The sequence below is a fragment of the Lepus europaeus genome, chromosome 13, assembly GCF_033115175.1.
Source record: "Lepus europaeus isolate LE1 chromosome 13, mLepTim1.pri, whole genome shotgun sequence".
Taxonomy (NCBI): domain Eukaryota; kingdom Metazoa; phylum Chordata; class Mammalia; order Lagomorpha; family Leporidae; genus Lepus; species Lepus europaeus.
In genome coordinates, this window is record NC_084839.1 from 65,066,970 (window position 1) to 65,091,834 (window position 24,865).

A 24,865-nucleotide genomic window follows, 5' to 3' on the forward strand; every position below is an offset into this window, starting at 1 on the left:
CAACATGCCATGGTTTTATATGATGATGAGATTAAAAGAGGAGATTCGAGCATCAGAGAAGGAGGTTTTATTTGTACAACAACTTCTATGTCAGCCAGTATCTTTTTGTCTTTCTTAGCTTACAGTGGCTGTTTGACCTTCCCCAGGGGCCATCAGAATGAGTCCTTCTCAGCCTGGATCTACACATTCACTCATTTGTTTGATAAGTAATTCGTTGTAGCTTTAGGTACAGGTTATGCACTGGGCATAGGTTAGATAGGAGCACTTAGCAGCCTTTCATATGATTTTGGGATACAGTTGGTCCATCCCCATTTGGGTGGCAAGACTACTTTATCTTACCATGTTTCCTCTCTGTCAAGGTATTTATTAAAATGCTTTTCCTATTTTCATGTCAAAAATGGCAATTTGAGCAAAATCAGGGGACATTTCAACCTCCGGCCACCCACTGGTGGCATGGGAGCAGGTGATAAAATGTCACAGATCCAGTGTGTGAATAGGCAAAACCCTCTCTGTGTGGTAACATCTTTCCAGTCCTCTTTCATTCCAGCCTTTTCTCACCACCATAATAGCACATATTTCAAAACGAACGGTGCTAGGGAAAACATCAAGGGAACAGAAAGGGAAACTTGAGGCAGTTACCTCTGAGGCTATATCTTTCACCCAGTGATATTACCTTTCTCCTGGACGCCCCTGGATTCTAGTGCTGCAAAGTCCCAGCCACTCAAGCAGTGAGTAGACCACAGATCTACAGGCTCAGTTGCATAGTTCTCATTCAGGATTTCTCATGAAGCAGACAGTGGCTGGGGCTCGAGTTATGGAAGGATCAATTGGGCTGGATGACCAAAGGAACATCCCAGTTGCCTGTCCCTCCGTGCTCATCCACACGGCCTCTCTCTCTGGAAGAGCAGCCTGGACTTCTTATATGGAAATTCAGGGCACCGAAAACAGGAAGCAGAGACTATGGGGACTGTTAGAGTCAAGCTCAGAGCTAGCACAATTTCCATCAAATTCCATTACTCAAAGTGGTCACAAGCCAGCACAGACTCAAGGGGACAGAGGCCAGATTCTGCCTCCCTCCCCAGGGAAGTGGTCCTGCATGCAGGAGGGAGAAAGTGATGGCAGCCATCTTTACACACAGGCTGTGCCTCCACACACAGGAAGCAAAGGAATTCTCTCTGTCCAGGTGGTCCTGGGAGAGGCCCTCGCCCTGCTACTCTTAGGGGCAAAACAGCTGCTGCAGCAGAGTAAAATACGAGCAAATATGATTGAGTGAATATTGGGAACAAGGAAAACTTAGTAAACCCACACCATCCTTGGACTTCAATAGATCAAGCAGATTTTTAAACAGTTAATGAAAGATGTAGAATCTTTGACAAATCAAAAAGTGATTAATGGGTATATATTTAGTAGAACTCTTCAAATAAAGAATTCACATTATTTTTAAATTTGTAAAAAAAAAAAATGACTATAAGAGACCACAAAGAAAATTTGAAAAAAAGAGAAAGTATAATTTTTTAGGCCACATTTTCCCCACACTATAACACACACATACACATAGACCAAAAAAAAAAAAAAAAAAAGAAAGAAAGAAAAGAAAAAGGAGAAAAAGGCTGGAAAGTAGCAATACCAGATTAAACTCTTTTCTTTTTACAACAACAACAACAAAAAACACTTGAAAGTTTTCAAATGCTCTGATAAATCACCGTTGGTCTGGGTCCCTAGCAAATGATGACATTTGGGATACCACCAAAAGAACTTTGTGCGACTTGGAAGAATTGCATACTTAGTAAGCAAGAAAAAAAATGAGGTAAGCCACAGTTAAAACTTAGAAAATTATATGAGATGAATCTACAGACAACACAAACAAGGCATCTATGAATTAAGAACAAACTAATGAAAACAAAGCAAAACCCGTAAAACTGAGAAATGTCTTTAACCCATGATATTAGTTAAAATGATATAAATTTCTTAAAACTGTGACATCAGTCTTTTAAATTTTTATTTGTATTATTTATTCATTTATTTGAGAGGTAGACTGACAAAGGAAGACACAGAAAAGACAAACAGAGCTCCCATCTGATGGTTCACTCCCCTAATGCCTACAACAGTCAGGGCTGGGCCAGGTCAAAGGGAAGTCAGTCTAGCTCTCCCATGTGGATGGCAGGAGCCCAAGTACTTGAGTCATCTCCTGCTGCCTCCTCGCATTAGCAGGAAGCAGGAGTAAAGAGCAGATACCGGGACTCTCAATCAGGCACTCCTCTATAGGACACAAGCATTCTAACCAGCTTCTTAACCTCTAGGCCAAAGGATGGACCCTAGGGGCCGCGGCACACCGGGTTCTAGTCCCGGTCGGGGCACCGATCCTGTCCCGGTTGCCCCTCTTCCAGGCCAGCTCTCTGCTGTGGCCAGGGAGTGCAGTGGAGGATGGCCCAAGTGCTTGGGCTCTGCACCCCATGGGAGACCAGGAGAAGCACCTGGCTCCTGCCATCGGAACAGCGCGGTGCGCCGGCCGCAGCGCGCTACCGCGGCGGCCATTGGAGGGTGAACCAACGGCAAAGGAAGACCTTTCTCTCTGTCTCTCTCTCTCTCTCACTGTCCACTCTGCCTGTCAAAAATAAAAACAAATAAATAAAAAAAAGGATGGACCCTAGGAATAAATTCTGAAAACCAGGCTAGAGTCTTGAGTCTTACTAAAAACAAAACAAACCTGCAAATCTTTTTTTAATGTCCTATTTAAGAAGAATGAACAAATGAGATTACTGTAGATAATCTTGAAAAGGAAAAATAATACAAATATAAAACCAATATTAAAATATATTGTGACGCACTAATAATTGAAATTCTGCTGTTATAAGTATAAATCAGGCCGGCGCCGTGGCTCACTTGGCTAATCCTTCACCTGCGGCACCGGCATCCCATATGGGCACCGGGTTCTAGTCCCGGTTGCTCCTCTTCCAGTCCAGCTCTCTGCTGTGGCCTGGGACGGCAGTGGAGGATGGCCCAAGTGCTTGGGCCCCTGCACTCGCATGGGAGACCAGGAGAGGCACCTGGCTCCTGGCTTCGGATCTGCACAGCACTGGCCATGGTGGCCATTTGGGGAGTGAACCAATGGAAGGAAGACCTTTCTCTCTCTCTCTCTCTCTCTCTCTCTCTCTCTCCCTCTCTCCCTCTCTCCCCACACACCCCACCATTTCTCAAATTAATAAATTAAGTAATTAACTTTTAAAAATCAGTTGGAAGATGGCAGACTATTTAACAAATGGTGTTCACACAACTGGCTAACCATTTAGAAAAAGATGAAATAAATTTGAACCTGTACCTCATACCTTACACTAAAATATATTCTAGATAATAATATTTAACATTTCTGAGAAATTTCACGAGACAGAAACTATTCAAAGTTATTTTTAATCTCGATGAATCCTCAAATAATAATCCATAAGACAGAGCCAATTATTTTACCTTCTTTTAAAGAAAATGAAACAGAGATATTAACTTTAATTTGTCCAAGTTAACACACCAAGTTGCAGAACCAGGTTTTGAATCCTGGTAGTTTGACTCCACAGTCTACATTCTACAAACATAGAGAAGGGAAATTATAACATAACTGAGGGTAGGGGAGGCGGAGGGGAGGCAGGTATGTGGAGCAGCATTTTAGTTGCCGCATGAAACACCCACATCCCATATCTGAGTGACTGGTTCAAGTCCCAGCTGCTCTGCCTCCTACCCAACTTCCTGCTAACGCACATCCTAGGAGGCAGCAGGTGATGGTTCAAGTACTTGGGTCCCTTCCACCCATGTGGGAGACTCAGAATAAAGTCTTGGCTCCTGTTTTCAGCCTGGGTGTTGTGGGCATTTGGAGAGTGAACTAGTGAACCACAGCATGGAAACTCCTCTCTCTCTCTCTCTGCCTCTCTCCATTTCGATTTTCTATCTCTATCTGACTTTCAAATAAAAAAATGAAAATTAGAAAAAATATTAGTTAGGCTATTATCGTGGTGCAGGAGATTAAGCCACCCCCTGTGACGACAGCATCCCATACCCATTCCAGTCCTGGCTGCTCCACTTCCAATCCAGCTTCCTGCTAATGTGCCTGGGAAAGCAATGGAAGATTACTCAAGTGCTTGGGCTCCTGTCACCACTGTCACCAATGAGGGAGATTGAGATGAAGTTCCAGGCTCCTGGCTTTGACCTGGCCCACCCTGGCCATTGCAGCCATTTGGGGAGTGAACCAGTGGTCTCTCTCTCTCTCTCTTTCTCTCCCTCTCTCTCTCTTTCACTCTGTGTGTGTGTATGTGTGTGTCTTTCTATCTCTGTAACTCTGCCTTTCAAATAAAATAATCAAATAAAAAACAAAAGCCTAGGAAAAATAATGAAGGTCTTTCTAATACACATGAAAAACAGACTCTATGGATTGATTATAATTGGCTACTCACATAAAAATATCTAATTGTACATTAACAAAGAACATAAGCAAAATTAGAAGGCAAATCAAAAATCAAAGGGAGAAATAGCTTACATAAAAAGGTTACACATTACTCTACAAAGTGTTCTTACAAATCAGTAAGAAAGGATCAGAACCTCAGTAGAAAAGTGGGGAAAGGATATGAACAGGCAATTCTTATTGAAGGGAAGTAGGAAAGGACTCCTGTGTGTTCACAGAGAAAACCAACTCATCTCACAAGTCATAAAACAACAGACCTGTAAACAATGATACTCTTCCTTGTGACAATCGGCAAAATTTTTAATGGTAAAATTCAAATTGAAAGTATACGAAAATATAAATTCTCATGGAATAATATTGGGACTACAAATGAATGCCATTGTTTTTCTAGAAGACAATTTGATAATATTTAAGGTGAGTTCTAAAATTTTATGAAAATGGAATCAAAAGATGACTATTTTGGTGCAAGAAGTTTTTTTAAATCCATACATAGCTTTTTCATAATACACATTTTCTGTGAAGTTTTTCAAGACCTATTTTATTATTGAAATCAGTTAAAATGTACATAAATGTTGACTCAGAAATTCTACTCCAAACAGTTTTTTAGAACTACTGATGGATAGATAAAAATATTTGTGTATGAGTAAGTTTTATCATGGCATTATTTACACTAGAGACAAATAGACTCTTACTGCTCAACAATGAAGAATTTAATAATTGCATTTGGGGCTTCCATGTGATAGGAGATTTTGCAGCCACTAAAAGTGGTGAAGAATTGTTACAGTGAATTTTTTAAACTGTTACAGGCTGATCCCATTTTTGTTAATGCATGCACCACTGTGGTATGTGTGTGCCACCTGAAAAGATAAGCATGAATGTTAATTCTGAGTGCTGGGATTTAAAATTCTTCTCTCTTCCTCTTCTTCCTCCTCCCTTTGTGTATCTTCCAAATTTTCAATGAAGAAAACAGATGTTTCCGATGAAAGCGAGGGATCTTATTGTTAAATTTCACTGTGATCCAATGGAAAAAAAGGGGGCTTTTCTTGTTAAGTCAGTCATATCTCAGTAGTTAGTCCTGACAAACCTCATGTTTACACGTGTCTCACCGAAGATATGCCACTTTTATTTCTGCCCGTTCCTTCATTTTTTCTGATTTCCTCATGTTACCAAGTATTTCCTTTGGGCTTTCATCTCACCCTCACTTTTGGCGTCCAAGGACGTTATTATGGAGAGGATGCCAGCGTGTGTCAGCAAAATGAATCAACCAGAAGAGTTGACCTTGGATCCTTTTCCACGAGCAGCGCATAAAAGGCAACCTGTGATAGGAGATTTATGGACGGGGCGGGCTGGGGATGGAGGAAAGGGAGGCCACGCACACACTCCCCTCTCTTTGCCCTGAGCCCCAGCTTTGGGGAAGCCAGGCTGGTTCTGTTCCAGTTTGTCTCTTTCATAGAAGTAGCCCTACGGCATGATGCTGTCACAAGGAAAATCAAAGCGCGGTTGCTTCGTTTCAAAACGTGAGCCATGCTGAAGGGTGGCGTTCAAAGAAAAAGAATGGAGTAGCAGAGAGAAGTGCAGAGGGTAGCAGATCTTGCTGGGGAATTTGGATGCTACTGTCTAGACGACAGGGTGTGTGTACACATGTGTCTGTGCATACTTACACTTGTGTGTGTGTGTGCATTTTATACGGAAACCAAAACGTCAGTGTAAAAGGGAAAGAGCGAAAGCCGAAAGACCAGTTTAATTGGTGGCCCAGGTTATAGAAGCTGACCGACAGTGAGAACAGGGAGGAGTGAATGGCCTGAAAGATCTTCAGAGACGGAATCAGAACTGCCTTCTCCTTGACTGGCAGAAGGTAGCTACCCTTCAGTTCCCACTTCCATTGTCTATTTAAAGTATCAGTCCTAAGTGACTGACTATCATTCACTGATCCTTCCAAATTCCCAGGGGAGAGAAACTGATTGGGCTAGCACAGGTTAGGTGTCCACCTCTGGTCCAATCAACTATGGCCAAGATCAGGGGCACAGATCACAGATATGATTGCTGGGACCCCTGTTTGTGGGATCATTTGACCAAACTCTGTCTCCACATCCACTCTGTTCTTCATGAGAGTAGGAACCAGAGTAGGCTGGACACTGTCAGCAGCATTTTATGCCATGTCTAGGACACTGCTGGCAATCAAAAACCATTTCTCAAATGGATAAATGCAGAAACAAATTAACAAATGAAGAGAATCGCAGACTGGGTAGAAGACACCATGAAGTCATCCCATCCCGTCCCATTCACTGCTCCTGTGTCCCATTCATCCCTGAAGCACCAACTTCGGCAGAATTACTTAAGTGCCTTCAGTACGCCATTGAACTTTTGTGGTCCAGCCTGAGAACCACCGTCATTAACAAGAGTGATTTAAGTTAGGAACTATGCTACAAATTCCAAACAACAGACTTCCTAACACTCTTTGGAAACCGAATCCATTTGTAACTTGAGAAGCACCTACAGCTCACCAAGCAAGACAATCCATGCTAGAAGGAGGCCAGAGAGGAAAGGTGTTTGTCAGAGGAAACTTGGCTTATATGTTATACTTTTTCCATCTGATTATTTTAGTATTCTTGCGTGAAATCCAATTTCCTTAAATGACCTCTGTTCATAGGAAACTATTTGTTTTAATCTGTGGGAGCTGTGGCATATTTTTAACCATCTCCAAAGGCCAGCTCCCTCTCCACTGAGCGGGCCTGATATGCAAACAGATGTTTCATAACAGTCAGCACACATGAGCTCACCACTGGCAAGATGGTTGCACACCATCAGCCCACAGCTCTTCTCACATCTCCCCTATGATCCCACAAACCCAAGGTCAGAACTCACAGGCAAACTTGAATCCTTACCACATAACAGAAGAGCTGATGGTGAGCCCCCAATTTTGACTTATGAATACCAAGAATAACCTAACGACCAACTGGAAAATATACATTACAAACAGCCAAAGTAAGGAGTACAAAAACATGTGCAGTCTGGCTGCCCCAAAAGGATTTAAATTATCCAAGTAAAGAGTTCCAAAGCAACTTAAGTTTTGATGGAATCAGACAATATTGGGCTGAAAGGCCCTTGGACATCATGAAGCTAGTGCAGCAACTTTATTTTACAGATGAAAATGCTAGGACCCATAGCAAGAGCATGACTTTCCCCCAGTTTCACAGGGAGTGTGCTAATGGCAGAGCAGAGGGGAGAACTCTGCCTCCCGGTCCTGACCTCCAGGCAGAATACAGCCTCCATACCACCAGTGTCCTTGGACCATCCGTATCCGCAGTTCAAAACACAAGAAAAATCCAGAACCTTGTCAACAAGATCTTTATCCTGACTATGCCATAACTGTCTCAGAATTTGTCGCCTCCAATTTAGGCAGAGGGTTTTCTTGAGGGACAATCTCCTTTGATAAACGCATACAAAGTAACCCAAAAAGGATTTTTAAATGTACCATGTTGATACTTCAAGTGTGAAAATCAAGGAGCACATGGGATTCTTGTCCCCTCTCCTTGAAAAGCCTAGAAAATGTCCAAAGAGGGTGAGGAAGTGACCCGAGGGGCCCTAAACACGCAGCCATGTTAATGGACCCTTGACCTTCTGAAAATCTGAACTTGTGGGGAAAATCTGAGCTTTCTAAAAAGTCTTGCTGCAGCTCAGAGCCCCTCAGGTTTATGAGCAGTATTTGTTGTGTGCCATCTTTAACTTGAACTTGGAGTCTTTATAGCAGCATTAGACTCAGGAGCAGAAGACCCTAATGCTGTCTTAGAAATGTTCACCAACTAGTAGAGGAACAATGAGGAAACATCTGGAGAACACCAAGTGGCATGTTACAGTTTTGCATGGAATAATTTTCACAAAGGGCTTAGGATGGGCCAGGAAGGACATCCTGAACACAACAAAAGAATGGAAAGATAACAGCAAGGATCAGATCAAACAGGGTTGCATGTGCCATCAAGTGCACTTAGGTTTTATTTTAAAGGTGATGAGAGGGCCCAGCATTGTGGCACAGTGGATTAAGCCACTGCCTGCATCTGCAATATGTCCTAGCTGCTCCACTTCTGATGCAGTTCCATGCTTGTGCTCCTGGGAAAGCCACAGGAGATGGCCCAGGTCCTTGGGTCCCTCCACCTGCATGGGAGACCCAGATAAAGATCCTGGCTCCTGACTTCAGTCTGGCCCCAGCCCCAGCCATTGCAGCCATTTGGGGAGTGAACCAATAGATGCAAGATCTCTCTCTATCTCTATCTCTCTCTATCTCTCTATCTCTCTATATCTATATCTCTATATCTATATCTATATCTATATCTATATCTATATCTCTCTGTAACTCTGCCTTTCAAATAAATTAAAGAAATCTTAAAAAATAAAAAGGGGGGTGGGGGCCAGTGCCGTGGCTCACTAGGTTAATCCTCCACCTGCAACGCCAGCATCCCATATGGACGCCGGTTCTAGTCCCGGTTGCTCCTCTTCCAGTCCAGCACTCTGCTGTGGCCCGGGAGGTCAGTGGAGGATGGCCCAAGTGCTTGGGCCCTGCACCCGCATGGGAGAACAGGAGGAAGCACCTGGCTCCCGGCTTCGGATCGGTGTAGCTCCAGCCATTGTGGCCATTTGGAGAGTGAACCAACGGAAGGAAGACCTTTCTCTCTGTCTCTCTCTCTCTCTCTCTCTCTCTCTCACTGTCCACTCTGCCTGTAAAAAATAAATAAATAAATAAAAGTGTTTAAAAAGTCCATCTTTCTCTTAAAAAAAAATAAATAAATCCTGTGATACTATCTACAGGTCATTCAAGAAACTGTTTGCACTTTTAGTCTTTATCCAGGATAATCCAATCAAAAGAGGATGTGTTACTGAAGCAAGCAGTGCTAGGTTTGAATAGCCCTCAACCACTGTCCGGCCGAGTAGTCTTGGGCAAGTCACAGACGTAGTCTGGGGCCTCATTTTACTCTCTGTGCAGTGATGACAATGATACTTTGCTCACAGGGCTTTGATAAGATGATGGGCCTGGGTATCTCTAATGGTCCTTGCAATCTTGTCAGATACAGCCAGGTCACAATGGCATTTTCAGGCCCAGGAGGAAACCCAGCTAGCATCCTATCAAGTCACCACTGTAAAAGAGACAATGCTGCATGTAATTCTGTAACTTAACCAGAGTGTTGTGCTGGTGATGTGTGAAAACGACTGGCATTCATACTTTGTAAAAGAGGAAGCCGAAGTAAACTGAGGTCAAAGAAAAATCTTGGATCTGAATCAAACTGCCAGAAAACAATATTGTGGAGAATTAAATCGGGTTGCAAAGACCAGTGTTAGGAAGTGAGAGCTCCAATCATCCTAGCAACCTTTTAACCAAACACTGGTGCAGATTTGTTGGCATATATGACACTGAGCACATCTGGCCTTCCTATTATCCTCTCCCAAGCGAAAAATGATGTCGTGTAAACCAATCTTTAGGCCAATTATATGGTCTAAGTGTTATGGTGTTTATGTTGGCACCTCTGGCTCCAGGTTTTAAGGACTTAATTTGTAGCCACACCCCTTTTATGGAAACTGTGTGTCTTGCTGTAAATGACACCAGGGATGTGTTTGTGCTGAGTTTGCACCTTTTTTAGAAATATAAATATGTGGAATGCATCATCAATCCACTGTGTGTGCAAAGCACCGTGGGAGGTCCTCTAGGAAATAAGTTTTTGTTCTGTGGCATTGAGAGTAGAGAAGGGTACAAGAAGCAGGCTCTGGAGAATGCTTTGGTTGCATCCTATGTTATGCTTTTTATTGTTGTTGTTTAAAGGTTGATTTTTTTTTAAGAGTTGCAGAGCAAGGAGGGAAACAGAAAGAAAGATCTTTCAATTGTTGATTCATTCCCTAAATGACCACAACGGCTAGGGCTGGGCCAGGCCAAAACCAGGAGTTTGGAACTCCATCCGGGTCTCCCACATAGATGCAGGGACCCAATCACTTGAGCCATCTTCTGCTGCTTTCCCAGGTGCATTAACAGGGAGCTGTATTGGAAGCACAGCTCCGGGACTCAAAGCAGCCATATAGGGCGCTGCCACAGATGACAGCTTAACTCTGCACCACACATCAGCCCCCAATGTTATGGGTTTTTTTCCCTAGTGACTAAGCTTCCTGTAGAAGTCAGGTGTGTAGCACAGACACTCTAGTCTGCCGCTCACTCGGAGGGTGTTCAACTACTCAACTAGGAGTGGCAACACCTGATACCATGTCCAAGTGACCTTTCCACCATAGACAAGGCCATCACAGCATCGTAGCCTCTGTGTCTCTGACTACAGAAAAGCAGCATTGAACTCCATGGCACCTGCCAAACACCATGTGCCAGGCCCTTTTCCACACCTTCCCCAACAATGACTGACTGAACTGCATGATGCCTGTGAGTGGCAGGTGGTGGTGATTCCCACCCCACAGCACACAGTGGGGCGGCCAGTGTGGGGGCAAGGCAGAGGCTATGAGCTGGCCCCTTCACATCTGGTCTGCTTACTAGTTCTGGTCTGAACTAGGCTTGAATATACTGCGGTCCATGGTGAACCATAGCCCAGTGCTCTGAAGCAGGGAACTTATGTCCGGACCCCTGGGGTGTTACTGGCCAATGAAAGTAGGGCTCACTGCCTCTCCCCCCAGACCAGTCCCTACCGCCCTCTTCCATTCCATCTTCAGCTGGCAGGTGTGAGAGGTCATCTTTTATTCTGTGGATCCTTTCAGAAACACTTGAGAATCCCCATGTGGATTATAAATGGAGTTACAGGTAGAAAAGGGCTGGGAACTTCTGACTTTGGATAAAACAGCCTCTGGGAAAAGTAGTAGAGTCACAACTGCACGAAACAAGTCAATGGGCTTCTGGGTTAAATAGCCTCCTCTCTTGTCCCAGCCCAGTGGCCAGCTTGAAAGGAGCGCTGGAGCCAGGGGGGACCCAAATCCAAGCACCAGCAGCTCTTTCCCCAGGCCCAGAATTTCCCTTCTTTAAAGGAAATGAATGTCTGGAGACTCTTGTCTGACAGCCTGGCTAGGAATGAAGGGCAGAATAGGTGGTACAGTAAATCCTGATTCTGCGTTGTCATTATAGGAATTTATCACAGACGGTAGCCATCAGGGCTTCCCATCTTGAAGGAAAGAGCTTCATCCAGAGTCAGCAGTAAACTATAACCAGAGCTTAGATTTATAAAGCTATAAAAGAGGGCTCCGTGGACAACGAGGAATTCGCAGTACTGGGTTACAAAATCAACAGAACACCAAAAAGCTTGAACATGAGCTGGGTGTTCTATCCAGGCAGTGAGATAATGGCGACACTTCTGCATTAGTGGACCCCATAGCCAGGATAGGTCCTGGTTAAATCTCCCAAAATGCAAGGTCAGAGAAAATGGGATACTGGCATCTCAACGTGGCATCGTAATCCCTAAACTAAGCCCAGTCAAGATTCTCTAATGCTGTCTTTGCAAATGAATTTTCAGTTCGTTGCTAGTGTTGCCCAAACCCCTACTATCCCCAAGTGGCTTTAAACAATTCTGTTTTGTGTGACCAAGAGTCTCCCTCATGCAGAGTACCCCCATGAGGCTCTGAGTTATGGAGCACAAAGTACAGAAGAAGGCCACTCCCTTCCAGAAGTTTCCCATCTGGTCAGGGAGATAAGACATTGACAGAACAGTTGTAGCGTGCAGGCTGCGATGTGCAGTGTGGCTTGTAACTAGAGATGAACCCCAAACCACAAAGGGTGAGTACAGGCTGGAGGTTTCTTTCTTCCCCAGAGCTAACTGTGGACACTGAGAGTGTCCACACTCTCCCCTTCTGTTTCCCCCTTCAAGTTTTCCCCAAATGGCCTGGAAAGGGAAACTCTAGGCTCTCTGGATGTATCTGACTCAGGATGAGCGCCTGTCCTGAAGGGTAGGAACTGTCCCACACTGCAGCCCCAGGCTACGCAGCTAGAAATCCCAGGGATGAGATCAAAATGAGCAAGGGGAGAGAGGGGAAGGGCAGCCTCATTGAGGGAGGGATTTTGCAGACAACAAGGACACACAATAGAGAGAGCACTAAGATGCTGCAAAGGCCTGGGAACCCAGGGAGACCAGGAGCCCACAAAGGTGGCACCCACTGGGGTGGAGGCCATGAGCATGGCCACAGTCTGCCCAGGTAGGGACGAGGGGTCTTATGTGAAAAGTAAAGGGAGCTCACTCTCCAAAAGGCAAACATGCACAGTGGGAGAACACCAATGCTGCCATCCCTTGCAGAGAAGTTAGGCCTTTTGAAGCCACAGAGGGCATGCCTATGACTCCAGCAAGCCTAGGACACCGCAGGTGACACAGGGCTGCTTGGGGCTGGCTTCAGACTGCACTTTGAAGAAGCTGCTGTCAGGTCCCGGACTCTGCTTCGTCCAGTTGAGTCCCCAGCAAGGGTGAGAGATGAGTTCAGGATACAGGACTGCTTAGTGGTAAAATGCCCCCAGGTTGTATTTCTTAATAACTTAAGGGCACCCGGACAGACTCAGCGCACCTGGAAGAAGAGCACTCCTGCAACCAGAGCAAGGGCGGGGCAAATTGTTTATGGAAGAGCTTTGGAGAGGGTCAGGAAGGGGAACCTGTATTTCTGTGTATCTTGTGTCTTCCTCATCAGCTGCCTATTGAATGCACTACCTAGTACCAGTGGCTCATGGGAGGATTCTCACCCTTGCATTGCAATAGAGAAATGCATGACCTTCACCTTCTGCTACCTCCAGGAGTGCCACTGAGCTAGGTTCCTTTTGTTTGGAGACTTGGGGTCCCTCCTTTAGAAAGCAGCAGTAAGAGCAGAGGTCCTGGGAGAGGGTGGACCCTACCTTCTCTGAGCTTCAATTTGCTCATCTCTGCAATGGCTGTAAGGCCCAGCTCATACCACACTCCCCAGCTGCCTGCTGTAAGGCCCCAGCTCACATCTCCTGCTCTGATTCTCTTCTAGGGGCGCTGCATCAACTTCACCAGGGTCAAGAACAACCAGCCAGCCAAGTATCCCCTCAACAACGCCTACCACACCACCTCACCGCCTCCTGCCCCCATCTACACCCCCCCGCCCCCTGCTCCCCACTGCCCTCCCCCACCCCCCAGCGCCCCAACCCCTCCAATCCCCTCCCCACCTTCTACCCTTCCCCCTCCTCCTCAAGCCCCCCCTCCCAACAGGGCACCGCCCCCCTCCCGCCCCCCTCCAAGGCCTTCTGTCTAAACCCAAGCCCTGGGCTCTGGGCTTTCAGAAACTCCGGGGAGGAGGCCCCTCTGTGGCGTTAAAACAGTCTTTCCAGGTGGAGGTGATGAGTGGTGATGGAGCCCACCGAGTTCACACTTTCTAAATTGGTTGGCAATGCCAGGACACCGACAATCGTCATCAGTGGAAAGAAAAGAAATTTTGATTTGCCTGAAAACAAAGGATGAGGCAAACACAGTCACATTTACTGCCGGCCAGCCATCACCTCTAGAAGGTTCCAGAGGCAGTGAAACTGCCAAATGCTCCCAATGGGATTGTGTCTCACGGAGACCTGGAGACAAAAGCCTTTCTCGGAGGGTGAAATACAGAGTCGGATAAGAAATAGCATTGCTGTGTCCCTCGACAAGGCCTTCCCTCCCCCATTCCACCTCCTCCGCCGAGAAACCCCCACCCTGCGTGCCACCCCGCGAGGTGGAGACCTGTGCCTACCACTTTGGGAAAGCTTGGGGGCGCCAGTGTGGCAGGAAACTCCACATCAGACAGGAACCCCGAAGGGTGTTCTCCTGCGATGTGCAGGTGAATAAGAACAAATGCCTTGTTGGCCTCTCCCCTTCTCCCCGTTTCCGCACGAAGAAGGGAGCGGGTGTTTGCTGATGGAAAAGGTATGTTGCCATGTTGACGTGTAAGTGAAATCAGTTGTGTGCCTTGGCAGGGGGGTGTTGGTGGGAGCATCAGACAGTTTCTAAAACCCACAGGCCATCAGGTGCCAGAGGTGACTGGCTTTGACCAGACTTGGTCCCCTCAATCCACAGACAGTGCGTTGTTGAAGGGCAACATGTTCATGCTTCATGCTAAAAACCAAGGTTTGGCTTCAAAAGTGATTGATCCTGTTTTCTAGAGACAAACACATGAGTTCATCTTCTCAAACTAGCACCACTAGCACCCACCACACGATATCACTGGTTTTGTGTTCTTTCTGGATAAAGTTGTGCACCAGAAACTTCTAGGTAGAGCTGAGAGATAACATAATAAGCAAAGTATCCCCAGGTTCTTTGATTAACCCCAAAAGAGGCATGCGTGTGGATACAAATATATTTCTCCTTTGCTTCTCAACATGCAGATAGTATTAGCTGTTAGCCCAGGGGAAATACACCATATGCACAACACAGAAATGCTCCCAAATGCCCACCATGCTAGGACCCCAGCCCATTCCTCCAAGTCTGAGTCTGTTTAATCAGCAGCCTTGTGAGCACTCACTAAACCTTGGGCTTCATCACCAGAGGTCACTGTCCAGGGTCTCTTACACCAGCCTGTTCAAAAGCATCTCCCCCTCCAGCTTTCCACAAGTCCTGAAAGTCCTGTCCCAAACCCCTGAAATTCCAAGTCTTCTGGGAGCAAAGCAGGAGATAAGACATAAACTTAGTGCTTTGGGCTTTGACCTGCCAAGATCCCTCCAAAGCCCAGCACGCCAGCCTCGCTCTCATTCTCAGCTAAGAAGGGAACTTGAGGGTCTGGGGCGCATGCCCTTCACACCGACACTTGTGCCCATGGCAGACATGGCAATCTGTCACAGTACTGCTTCCCATGAAGCTGAACCATTTCTTCAAATCCCTTCTCAGATGACAACTCCCAAGAGCCACCGCTTATCCATCAGAATTGAGAAAGATGGACCCTGTTTGCCATCCCTACCTTAGAAAACAAAAGCAAATCATTGGCCCCAGGGCAGTGGGGAAGCCCAAGGTCATAAAAGCAACAGCCAGGGAAAAACAGAGCTGGGCAGAGTGCCGCACTGGGGGACCACGGGCACCAAATCTGCAGTGCCAACACCAAACCGACACTTCCCCACGTGTCCCTTACCTTCTCCCGTGGCTGCCGCTTCAAAGACTCTCCCAGCCTTCTACGGCACTAAAATCCGAGATGCTTTTCAGGACTTAGGAAAGCAGCCTCCCTCCCCCTCATCCAGCCCTGCTGCATTGTCTATTTTTAGAGCACTAGGCTGCTTCTTTAGCTTAGCCCCTGTGGAGCAGGGGCCAGTGTGTCTCAGCCACCAGCAGGGACACTGCTGGGCCCCAGCAAACCATTCCCTAGGAGAATGGGTTCCCCAGGCTCACGGCATCGAGATGTCAAGCCCATGGCAACTGTTTTGACTGCTGGCAGTCCAAAACAGTCCTTCCCACACCCCGGCCGCGTGACTGGGCGGCCCTCGCAAAGCCCAAGCCCGGATGCTGACCCGGCTTGGCACCAGGTGGCGGGCACTGTGCAACACCCACGGCCTCAACAGCCCATCATTCGGATGCCCTGTGCAGTTTCCAGGATGCTGAGCTGGTGAAGCGTTTTCACTAAATATTCACGTATGATGATCTTTAAAAGGATTAGCAGGGTTTGTCCTTCAAACTGACTCTTAGTGTCACCCCTAGTCATGCAGAATCAATCCTAAGAAGGAGGAGCTTCTCATTGTATGAACATGGTCATATTTTCAGAGCAGGCTATTACAGGCAGGAAAATTCTTAGGCTGGTTTACAAGATCTATCGCTTGTGTCATTCCCTGTAAGAGGCAGGAGATATACGACTGTGATTGGGAAACTGCACAAAGTTCATTTTCAACCCCATGTTATCATCCTTATAAAGTTTTTTATTAAAAGCCAAATTTTTGTTGTATATATTCGTATTCCATGTGTTAGATGGAAGCATTTCTTATCCAGTGTGAATAAAAAGAACAGTTGTAGTAAATTATTATAAAGCCAATGATATTTCATGGCAGGTTATTCTACCAAGCTGTGCTTGTTGGTTCTTCCCATGATTGTATTGCTTCTATAAATGTACAAATAGTTACCGAAACGACGAGACCCTTGTTTGCACAGCATTAACAAGAACCTTGATCAGCATTGCTGTCCCCTCTGTTGACAGCCAGTTCACAGCTTCTTGCCTGGAGCTTGGTACACACTCCTGCAAAGACACAAGGTCGCTCCTTTACCAAGGTCAAGAACAGAACTGGTGGATATATTCACTCATAGTCTTGGATATCTGGCCATGGGTAACCTCATTGGAAGTATCATGAGAATACTGATATTTTTTCATGAGAATATGATATGTTTAATGTCACCGGCACTACGGTCCAAATACTATGTCAAATGGGGAAAATGAATGGAGAAAGAACTAGAGAAGACTGGTATTTACGAGATGGTGAGCAGCAGCTTCAGCCCAGTGCCAACTCAATAAGAAGAAATTAATGCTGTGTAAAATGGGTTGAATTAGTTTGCAAACTATGTAAAGACGTATGCAGTGAAAAGCCTGTTAATGCAAACCCGGTGGCAATGGGTATTCTAGCCAATCGCCTTTTCTAGTTATCTGAGCTCTACTATATTATCATACCTGGGTAACCAATTTTTTAAAATTAGAGTTTAATTTTTTGAATACACTTAACGTGAAACTCTTCCTCTAACTCTTTCTTCTTTCTGGGAAAATTCAAAGATGGTTACGGCTCTCCAGTGCCTCTGAGTTGTTGTTACGAGAGAACAGTTATCGCTGTGCCGGGCTGTAGGAGACTGGGCTGAACCTGTACAGTGGCAAACCCTGCAAGTTGCTTTTTTTAAAAAAATAATAAATTCCTAAAATGAACGCTTTTGCTGGTTATTTGTGTCTGTCGTAAACAATAAAGTGCACATTGTTCACACACTTAACATCCTGATCTCACGATCATGGCTATGGTCCTGTGCATTAAATTACATTTCTCAAATCATCCCACGCCCTCCACCCAGCACTTGCCTGTCGGTAACTGCCACTTCTCCCTTAGCTTTCTGACATTCAAACCATTGTTTATTTCTGTTAACAATTTTCCAAATTTAAAACAGTAATTCCTGCTTAATGAAGAGGAAAAGAGAAAGTGAAGACAGAAACACAGCAGACCGTCCTGGATCAGTTAGGTTTGTTTGGCTGCCACAGCAGGGAGGTCACTCTGACTGATTTAACTCACAGAACAGTCCAGAGGTTCAGGCTGCCCACAAGTTCAGGCAACGCTACAGCTAGAGCCACTATGAATACCCTTCCATCTGTATTTGTATTGCTTCTTCAGGTCAGGTCCAAGTCGCTTTACCCCTCAGCCACTTCAATTCAGCTCCTCTGTTTAAATGGTTTGTAGGTAGAGGAGCATCTCTTAACAGTTCCCAAATGTATATCTTTAAAAGGCCTCATTAAGCCTTGAATTTCTAACTGGAATAAAATTATCTGTAAACAAAGTCGTGCCACAATTTTTTCCCCAAGTTTCCACTAGAATTCACTTTTTTACCAACTTTGGGTACATGCCCATTTTAAAATTAGGTCCTTAACAAATGATTTTAAGATACCCAGCTAGCAATTTGAAAAGAAAAAGAAAAGCTGGACTGCCACATCACTCCTGACACCTAAATTAATTCCACCTGTATTTAATTTCCGTGTAACAAACAAAACCAGGAAAGTACTAGACGTGGAAAAAATGTTTTCCATATGACATAAGGAATTTTTAGATCCTATGTATCACTTTTATGACCCATTTATTTTCTCATGAAGTCCCTTCAACTATCCAGAGTAGTGCACCAATGTATTAAGTTGAATAAACAAAGGAACTATTATTGACAAGAATGAACCATTTCATTTATCAGGTCCTGACTGTGAAGATGAACTTGAGATCTGCAATCACTCATCACTGAATCTCATTTTCTGTCTTAAGACAATTCTGTGTGTCATGGGGTGTCACTTAGGTATTAAACCATCATAATGACACTTTGTCCATCTAAATACACTGCAGACAAAGTCAATGCCATTTACCATTTCTAGACATCCATTACAAGCAGTTGGAATTGGCCTATGCAAAGCAGATGGTTTTATTCAGATTATAATTGCATTGTAATTTTGTTCTGACTATAACTGTACTATATTTGTTGGAACCACCACACCCCCATCCTGAAGTTACCATGTCTAAATAAACTAGAAACTCCACTAGATGTAATCTTGAATTCCTCTCTCTCTTCCTCAGTGTCCTAATGTCTGCTAAGTTTTATAGATTCTTCCTTCTGTATTGAAATTGTGACATTTTATTTTAATTATGATAGTCTGAAACTCTGCTATATTTTTATTTAGTTGTGTCATTTCACAGTGTACTTAAAGCAACAGCAGCACTTAACCACATTTTGTGTGAGTCACTAGAGAACTCAAAGCAAAACTCTGTTAAAAAAGATAACCAATTGCGCACATTCAGTACTTTAGCTGGCATCTTTAAATGTGTCTCGTAAACATTAAAGTGAATGCAAGGTCATAAAAAACATTTTCCTTGATATAGTGAAGTACTTCGTGTTCTTGCAAACAGTTTCAAAATTACAAGAAATGTTGGTTGTAAGTGCTAGAGGGAAGAACACAGTTCACTTTCTTGTGATGGGGAAGTCAGAAGGCAAGAGACCTATCAACCACCAATGACCAGCCCCTTCTCAAGAAAGCCTGTTGGCCGGTGCCGCGGTTCAATAGGCTAATCCTCCGCCTTGCAGCGCTGGCACACCGGGTTCTAGTCCCGGTTGGGGCTCCGGATTCTGTCCCGGTTGCCCCTCTTCCAGGCCAGCTCTCTGCTATGGCCCAGGAGGGCAGTGGAGGGTGGCCCAAGTCCTTGGACCCTGCACCCCATGGGAGACCAGGGGAAGCTCCTGGCTTCGGATCAGCATAGTGCGCCAGCCGCAGTGGCCATTGGAGGGTGAACCAACGGTAAAGGTAAAGGAAGACCTTTCTCTCTGTCTCTCTCTCACTGTCCACTCTGCCTGTCAAAAAAAAAAGCCTATAAAGTCCCCCTCACGTTATTTTTTTAAATGTTTGTTTGTTTGAAAGACAGAGTTGCAGACACAGAGCGAGATCCTCCATCCAACGGTTCACTCCCCACATGGCCATAACAGCCAGAGCTGGGTGGACTCAAAGCCAGGAGCCAGGACCTTCTTCCAGGTCCCCTACATGGGTGCAGGGGCCCAAGTACTAGGGCCATCTTCCAGTGCTTTCCCAGGCACATTACCAGGAAGCTGAATTGGAAGTGGAGCAGCTGGGACCCAAACCAGTGCCATATGGGATGCCAGCGCCACACGCAGCGGCTTTACCCACTGTGCCACAGCGCCAGCCCCTACACTATCTTTAAATACAAGTACTTTGTCATTCTTGTCCCTGTGAATCCCACCCTGATTTTGCGGGATATCTGCTCATGTTTTTCCTTTGTTTTACCCTTAACACTGTCTACAGGACACCTATACATTCTGTAAAAGGCTGGATTGAAATTAATGATGGGGCCAGTGCTGTGGCATAGCCGGTAAAGCTGCTGCCTGCAGTTCTGGCATTCCATATGGGTGCCAATTCAAGACCCAGCTGTTCCATTTCTGATCCAGCTCTCTGTTATGGCCTTGGAAAGCAGTGAAAGATGGCCCAAGTCCTCAGGTCCCTGCACCCACGTGGGAGACCCAGAAGAATTTCCTGGCTCCTGGCTTCAGATTGATGCAGCTCCAGCTGTTGTGGCCATCTGTGGAGTGAACCAGCGGATGGAAGACCTCTGTATCTCTCTCCCTCTGCATCTGTAACTCTGAATTTCAAATAAGTAAATAAAATAAAAATAAATAAATAGAAAGAGGGGCCGGAGCTGTGGCACAGCAGGTTAACGCCCTGGCCTGAAGTGCCAGCATCCCATATGGGCACCAGTTCGAGACCCAGCTGCTCCACTTCTGATCCAGCTCTCTGCTATGGTCTGGGAAAGCAGTAGAAGATGACCCAAGTCCTTGGGCCCCTATACCCACGTGGGAGACCCGGAGGAAGCTCCTGGATCCTGGCTTTGGATTGGTGCAGCTCCGGCCATTGCAGCTGATTGGGGAGTGAACCAGTAGATGGAAGACACCCCCCCCCTTTCTCTCCCCTCTCTCTGTGTAACTCTTTCAAATAAATAAATAAATCTTAAGGAAGGAAGGGAGGGAGGGAGGGAGGGAGGGAGGGAGGGAGGAAGGAAGGAAGGAAGGAAGGAAGGAAGGAAGGAAGGAAGGAAGAAGAAGGAAGGAGAAAGAAAGAAAATGATCATTTGTGTTTCCAACCAAGTTGTCATGGAAATAAACATTCCATGAAAATCCAGCCAGTGATTCATAGATAAGATGAAAGAGAAGTATTCAAATCAATTTGAAATTGCAGGGATGGATCAGCACGGTGCTAGCTGGGGTAGACCCTGCTCAGTCCCCCTTTTTCCAAATGGTTAGTCTTAGGCTACCAGTCATCTCTCCAGGAAAAAAAAGATTTCTATCCTACTTCCAACAAGCGTGTATTTGCTGTAGATAATCCTCTCGAATGTCACACCCGAGATTGCCTTCTCCACCCAAGCAGCACTGCATGCAATGAGAATTCCGTGCCCACTGCCAGTGTCTTAATTCTGTCTGCCCCAATGATATAATCACTGCCAGAGATAAGACCTACACAGCTCCAGGAGAATTTGACTCTGCCTCCTACACTTGACAGACATTTTCACTGGCCAATCAAAGCTATTGAAACAAAGGCTCACTCTTTTTTTTTTTTTAGTTATTATGTATTTATTTTCATTTTTATTTGAAAGGTAGATATAGAAAGACAGAGGGAGAGATCTACTTGTTCACTCCCCAAATGTAAAGTCTCACTTTTTTTTTTGCTATTTTCACTGCTTATAATCTGGGAATGGATGAACAGGAGTGAATTTTCATTATTTTAAAATACTATGAGTGGTCCTAGGCAATGAAGAATTACACAAAATTGAAAGTACAGTTTGTTATAGGATGCTTCCTAAATAATTTCAATTTATGCAAGGTACCTCCCAAATAATACACTAGCAACAGAGTAAGAATGAAAGGCTCACTCTTAACAAGCCCTGGCCATGCCCCCTCTTACTTGCTGTCCCTGTTTGGTTCTCACAGCACTCTAATGTTTAGTTCAGCATTTTTATAGACTTCCAATGTGTGTTATTAGAAAATTCTTTTTTGTTGTTGTTTTTTAAAATATTTATTTATTTGTTTGAAGAGTTACAGAGAGGCAGAGAGAGAGGGAGGAAGTCTTCCATCCATTGGTTCACTCCCCCAGATGGCCACAATGGCCAGAGCTGCGCTGATCCAAACCCAGGAGCCAGGAGCTTCTTCCAGGTCTCCCACGCGGGTACAGGAGCCCAAGGACTTGGGCCATATTTCACTGCTTTCCCAGGCCATAGCAGAGAGCTGGATTGGAAGTGGAGCAGCCGGGACTAGAACCAGCACCCATGAGTGATGCCAGCACTGTAGGCGATGGCTTTACCCGCTATGCCACAGTGCTCTTATAAGACCACTATCCTAGGGCAGGCATTTGGTCTAGTGGTTAAGATCTAAGTTGGGGCACCTACATCCCATATCAGAGTGCCTAGGTTCAAGTTCTAACTCAGCTCCTGATTCCAGATCTTGGGAGGCAGCAGGTGAGGCTGCAGTGCGTCCCCACCACATGCATTGAGTTCTTGGCTTCTGGCCCAGCCATTGTGGACACTTGGGGAATGAATCAGTGGACTGTAGCTCTCTGTCTCTGTCTCCCTCTTTTTCTCTCTCTTGACATGTCTCTCAACTAAATATTTTTTAAAAGTCGTTATCTTTATTTAATTTTGAACTGCAAGTAAAAACAAAAAGTTATCCTGTCCCGCACTATGCCTTGGTGTAATTGATTTTAAAAAAAAAAATTTTTTTATAAAGTTAGGAATAGGAAAAAAAATATTGCTGTTAAAAGCTACAGAAAACTTTCTACTTAATGTTGAAATATTAAAAGTATTTCTTTTATAATCAAAACAAGAAAAGAATTCCAACTATCATTATTTTCACTTTGGTCTTATCCAGTGCAGTAAGACAAGCCTTAAGAGTAATTATAAAAATCAGGAAGAAAATCTTGCCAATCGGACAGGTCTCATCTCCCAGGAAAGAGAAAAAGAAAAAGAGTAGTAAAGGCAGAAGTGGAAGAGCAGGAAGAAGTTGTCTTCTCGACAACTGAGGCAAAAATAAGGAGAAAAAAGAGAAAGGGTCCTCCCAACAAGGTCATGTAGCACAATGCACACTGGTAAAGGCTCTCCACTAACAATTTTATGCATATGGTGCCTGTCACCCAGTAGTTAATCGATCTGTGTTTGTTGAGTGAATAAACATGTATAAGTGAAGACTCCTTATATATCCAAATGTTTTAGCAAATCAACAACTGGTTCAGAAGCCATATCTGGAACAATGTTTTCTCTCGAGAACCAGAAGTAATAAATTTTCATTTTCCCATTGCTTTTGAGCAAATGTTCAAAGCAGGAACTCTCACTGGGTGGTACTGAATGAATTTCTCTGAAAATTCATTAACTTTGTCAACTCATTGGATTATTTTTCTGTGCATACACATTCTTCCAAATTCTCTGTCAACTGAGGTCAAGTCCTTTTGCATTTGGCTTGTGAAGACAAATACAAGTACATGCCGGGAACTTAGAGTAAATGCCAGAAGGCAAATCAGCACCAGCACTGGCAGTCCCCAGAAGAACCAACTCCAGTTTGCCTTGTTTGTTTATCCAATGCCCTGTCACGGAGCCAGATCCCCTGCCTTTCTATGAATGTATACAGCAGGATGCAATGCTAGTGCCATGGCTCACTGAGGAAATAGCAAGGATCCAGCATGAAAAGTTGAGCTATCGTGACACCTACTGATGCATCCGTACACGGAGCTGTTTATTTGTAACTCATGTTCTGATCGTTTGCACCTGCTCGGAAGGGCTTTGATCAGTCTACAAGAAAAAGCTCTCTTCTCCACTTGCTGAACCTGTCGGACATTAAGTCCAGCCTCAACTACCGCTAATGTTGTTCTTTCCAGTCCGTTACAGAAACCAACTTTTTTTTTCTTTTTAATTGCTAGACTACAACAGTTTTAGGTTTACAGAAAAAGTGAGGGGATGAAGTAGAGTCACCCTATATTCTCTCTCTCCCTCACACAGTTTTCCTATTATTAGTGTGGTACGTTTTTACAATTGATGAATCAAAACGGACACATTTTTATCTATTAAAGCCCATAGTTGACCCCAGGGTTAACTCTTTGTTTGGTATTGTTCTGGGGGATTGGACACATGCATGTGAATCCATCATGTATCCTACAGAGTACTTCTACCACCCTAACATTCCTGGCACTTCCCTTCTTCATCTCTCCTGGCCTCCTCCTCCTCCTCCCCATGAAGGAACCCCTAGATTTGTTTTGTTTTGTTTACTGTCTCCATAGGTTGCCTTTTCCAGAACACCACATAGCTGGAACGACACAGTATGCAGAATGTCAATGATTTCTTTCATTTAGCTATATGCATATCAGTTTCCTCCAGGTATTTCCTTTGCTTAATAGCCCACTTCTTTTCTATTGCTGAATAATATTTCATTGTCTGGCTATAACACAAAATGTTTATCCAGTCACTTGCATGGGACACTGGAGCTCACTTTCTGACTGATGTGAACAGCCCAAAGCGAGGAGTCCCTGGGAGTGGTTTTGTGTTTTCAGTAGGTAATTTTTTTAAAAAATTTATTTATTTATTTGAAGGTCAGAGTTACACAGAGAGAGAAGAAGAAGAAGAGAGAGAGAGAGAGAGAGAGAGGTCTTCCATCCACTGGTTCACTCCCCAGATGGCTGCAACAGCCGGAGATGAGCCAATCCAAAGCCAGGAGCCAGGAGCTTCTTCTAGGTCTCTCATGAGGGTGCTGGGGCCCAAAGACTTGGGCCATCTTTCACTGCTTTCCCAGGCCATAGCAAAGAGCTGGATCGGAAGTGGAGCAGCCGTGACTTTAACTGGTGCCTATATGGGATGCCAGCACCGCAAGTGGCGGCTTTACCTGTTATGCCACAGCACCAGCCCCTTCAGTAGGTATTCTAAGGCTTTTTAATATGTTTATGAGATGTGGGTGGTGGGAGACATCCTGCTGTGGGGTATGGAGGGATCCAGGGGTCTCTAGATAGATTTATTCCAAGTTCTTGTCTCAGTCCAAGAAATGAATTCAAACCAGAGACTTAGGTAAGGGGCAAGTAAGGGAGCAGAATTTATTGAAAGAGATGGATGGAGATAGCACACATTCAAGTGAGCACAGGCAGCCTGCCTCCATGAGTGCTAGTGCTGCTCCTGCCACTGCTGCTACACCCACCCAAGCTCAGGCTGCTCCTCTGAGGGGTAGGGGGTGGTGTCTTAATTGAACATACAAATGG

General features: G+C 44.9%; 1 protein-coding gene across 1 annotated transcript in view; it reads left to right on the top strand.

Moving 5' to 3' along the window:
* The window catches only part of ANTXR1 (ANTXR cell adhesion molecule 1), a 232,098-nt gene extending 214,833 nt beyond the window's left edge, over positions 1-17,265 (top strand). Inside the window, exon 18 of the mRNA XM_062209569.1 lies at positions 13,406-17,265. Within this exon, the coding sequence (XP_062065553.1) occupies positions 13,406-13,666 (261 nt within the window). The 3' untranslated portion in view covers positions 13,667-17,265. The remainder of the gene's footprint in view (positions 1-13,405) is intronic.
* Positions 17,266-24,865: the final 7,600 nt, after the last annotated feature.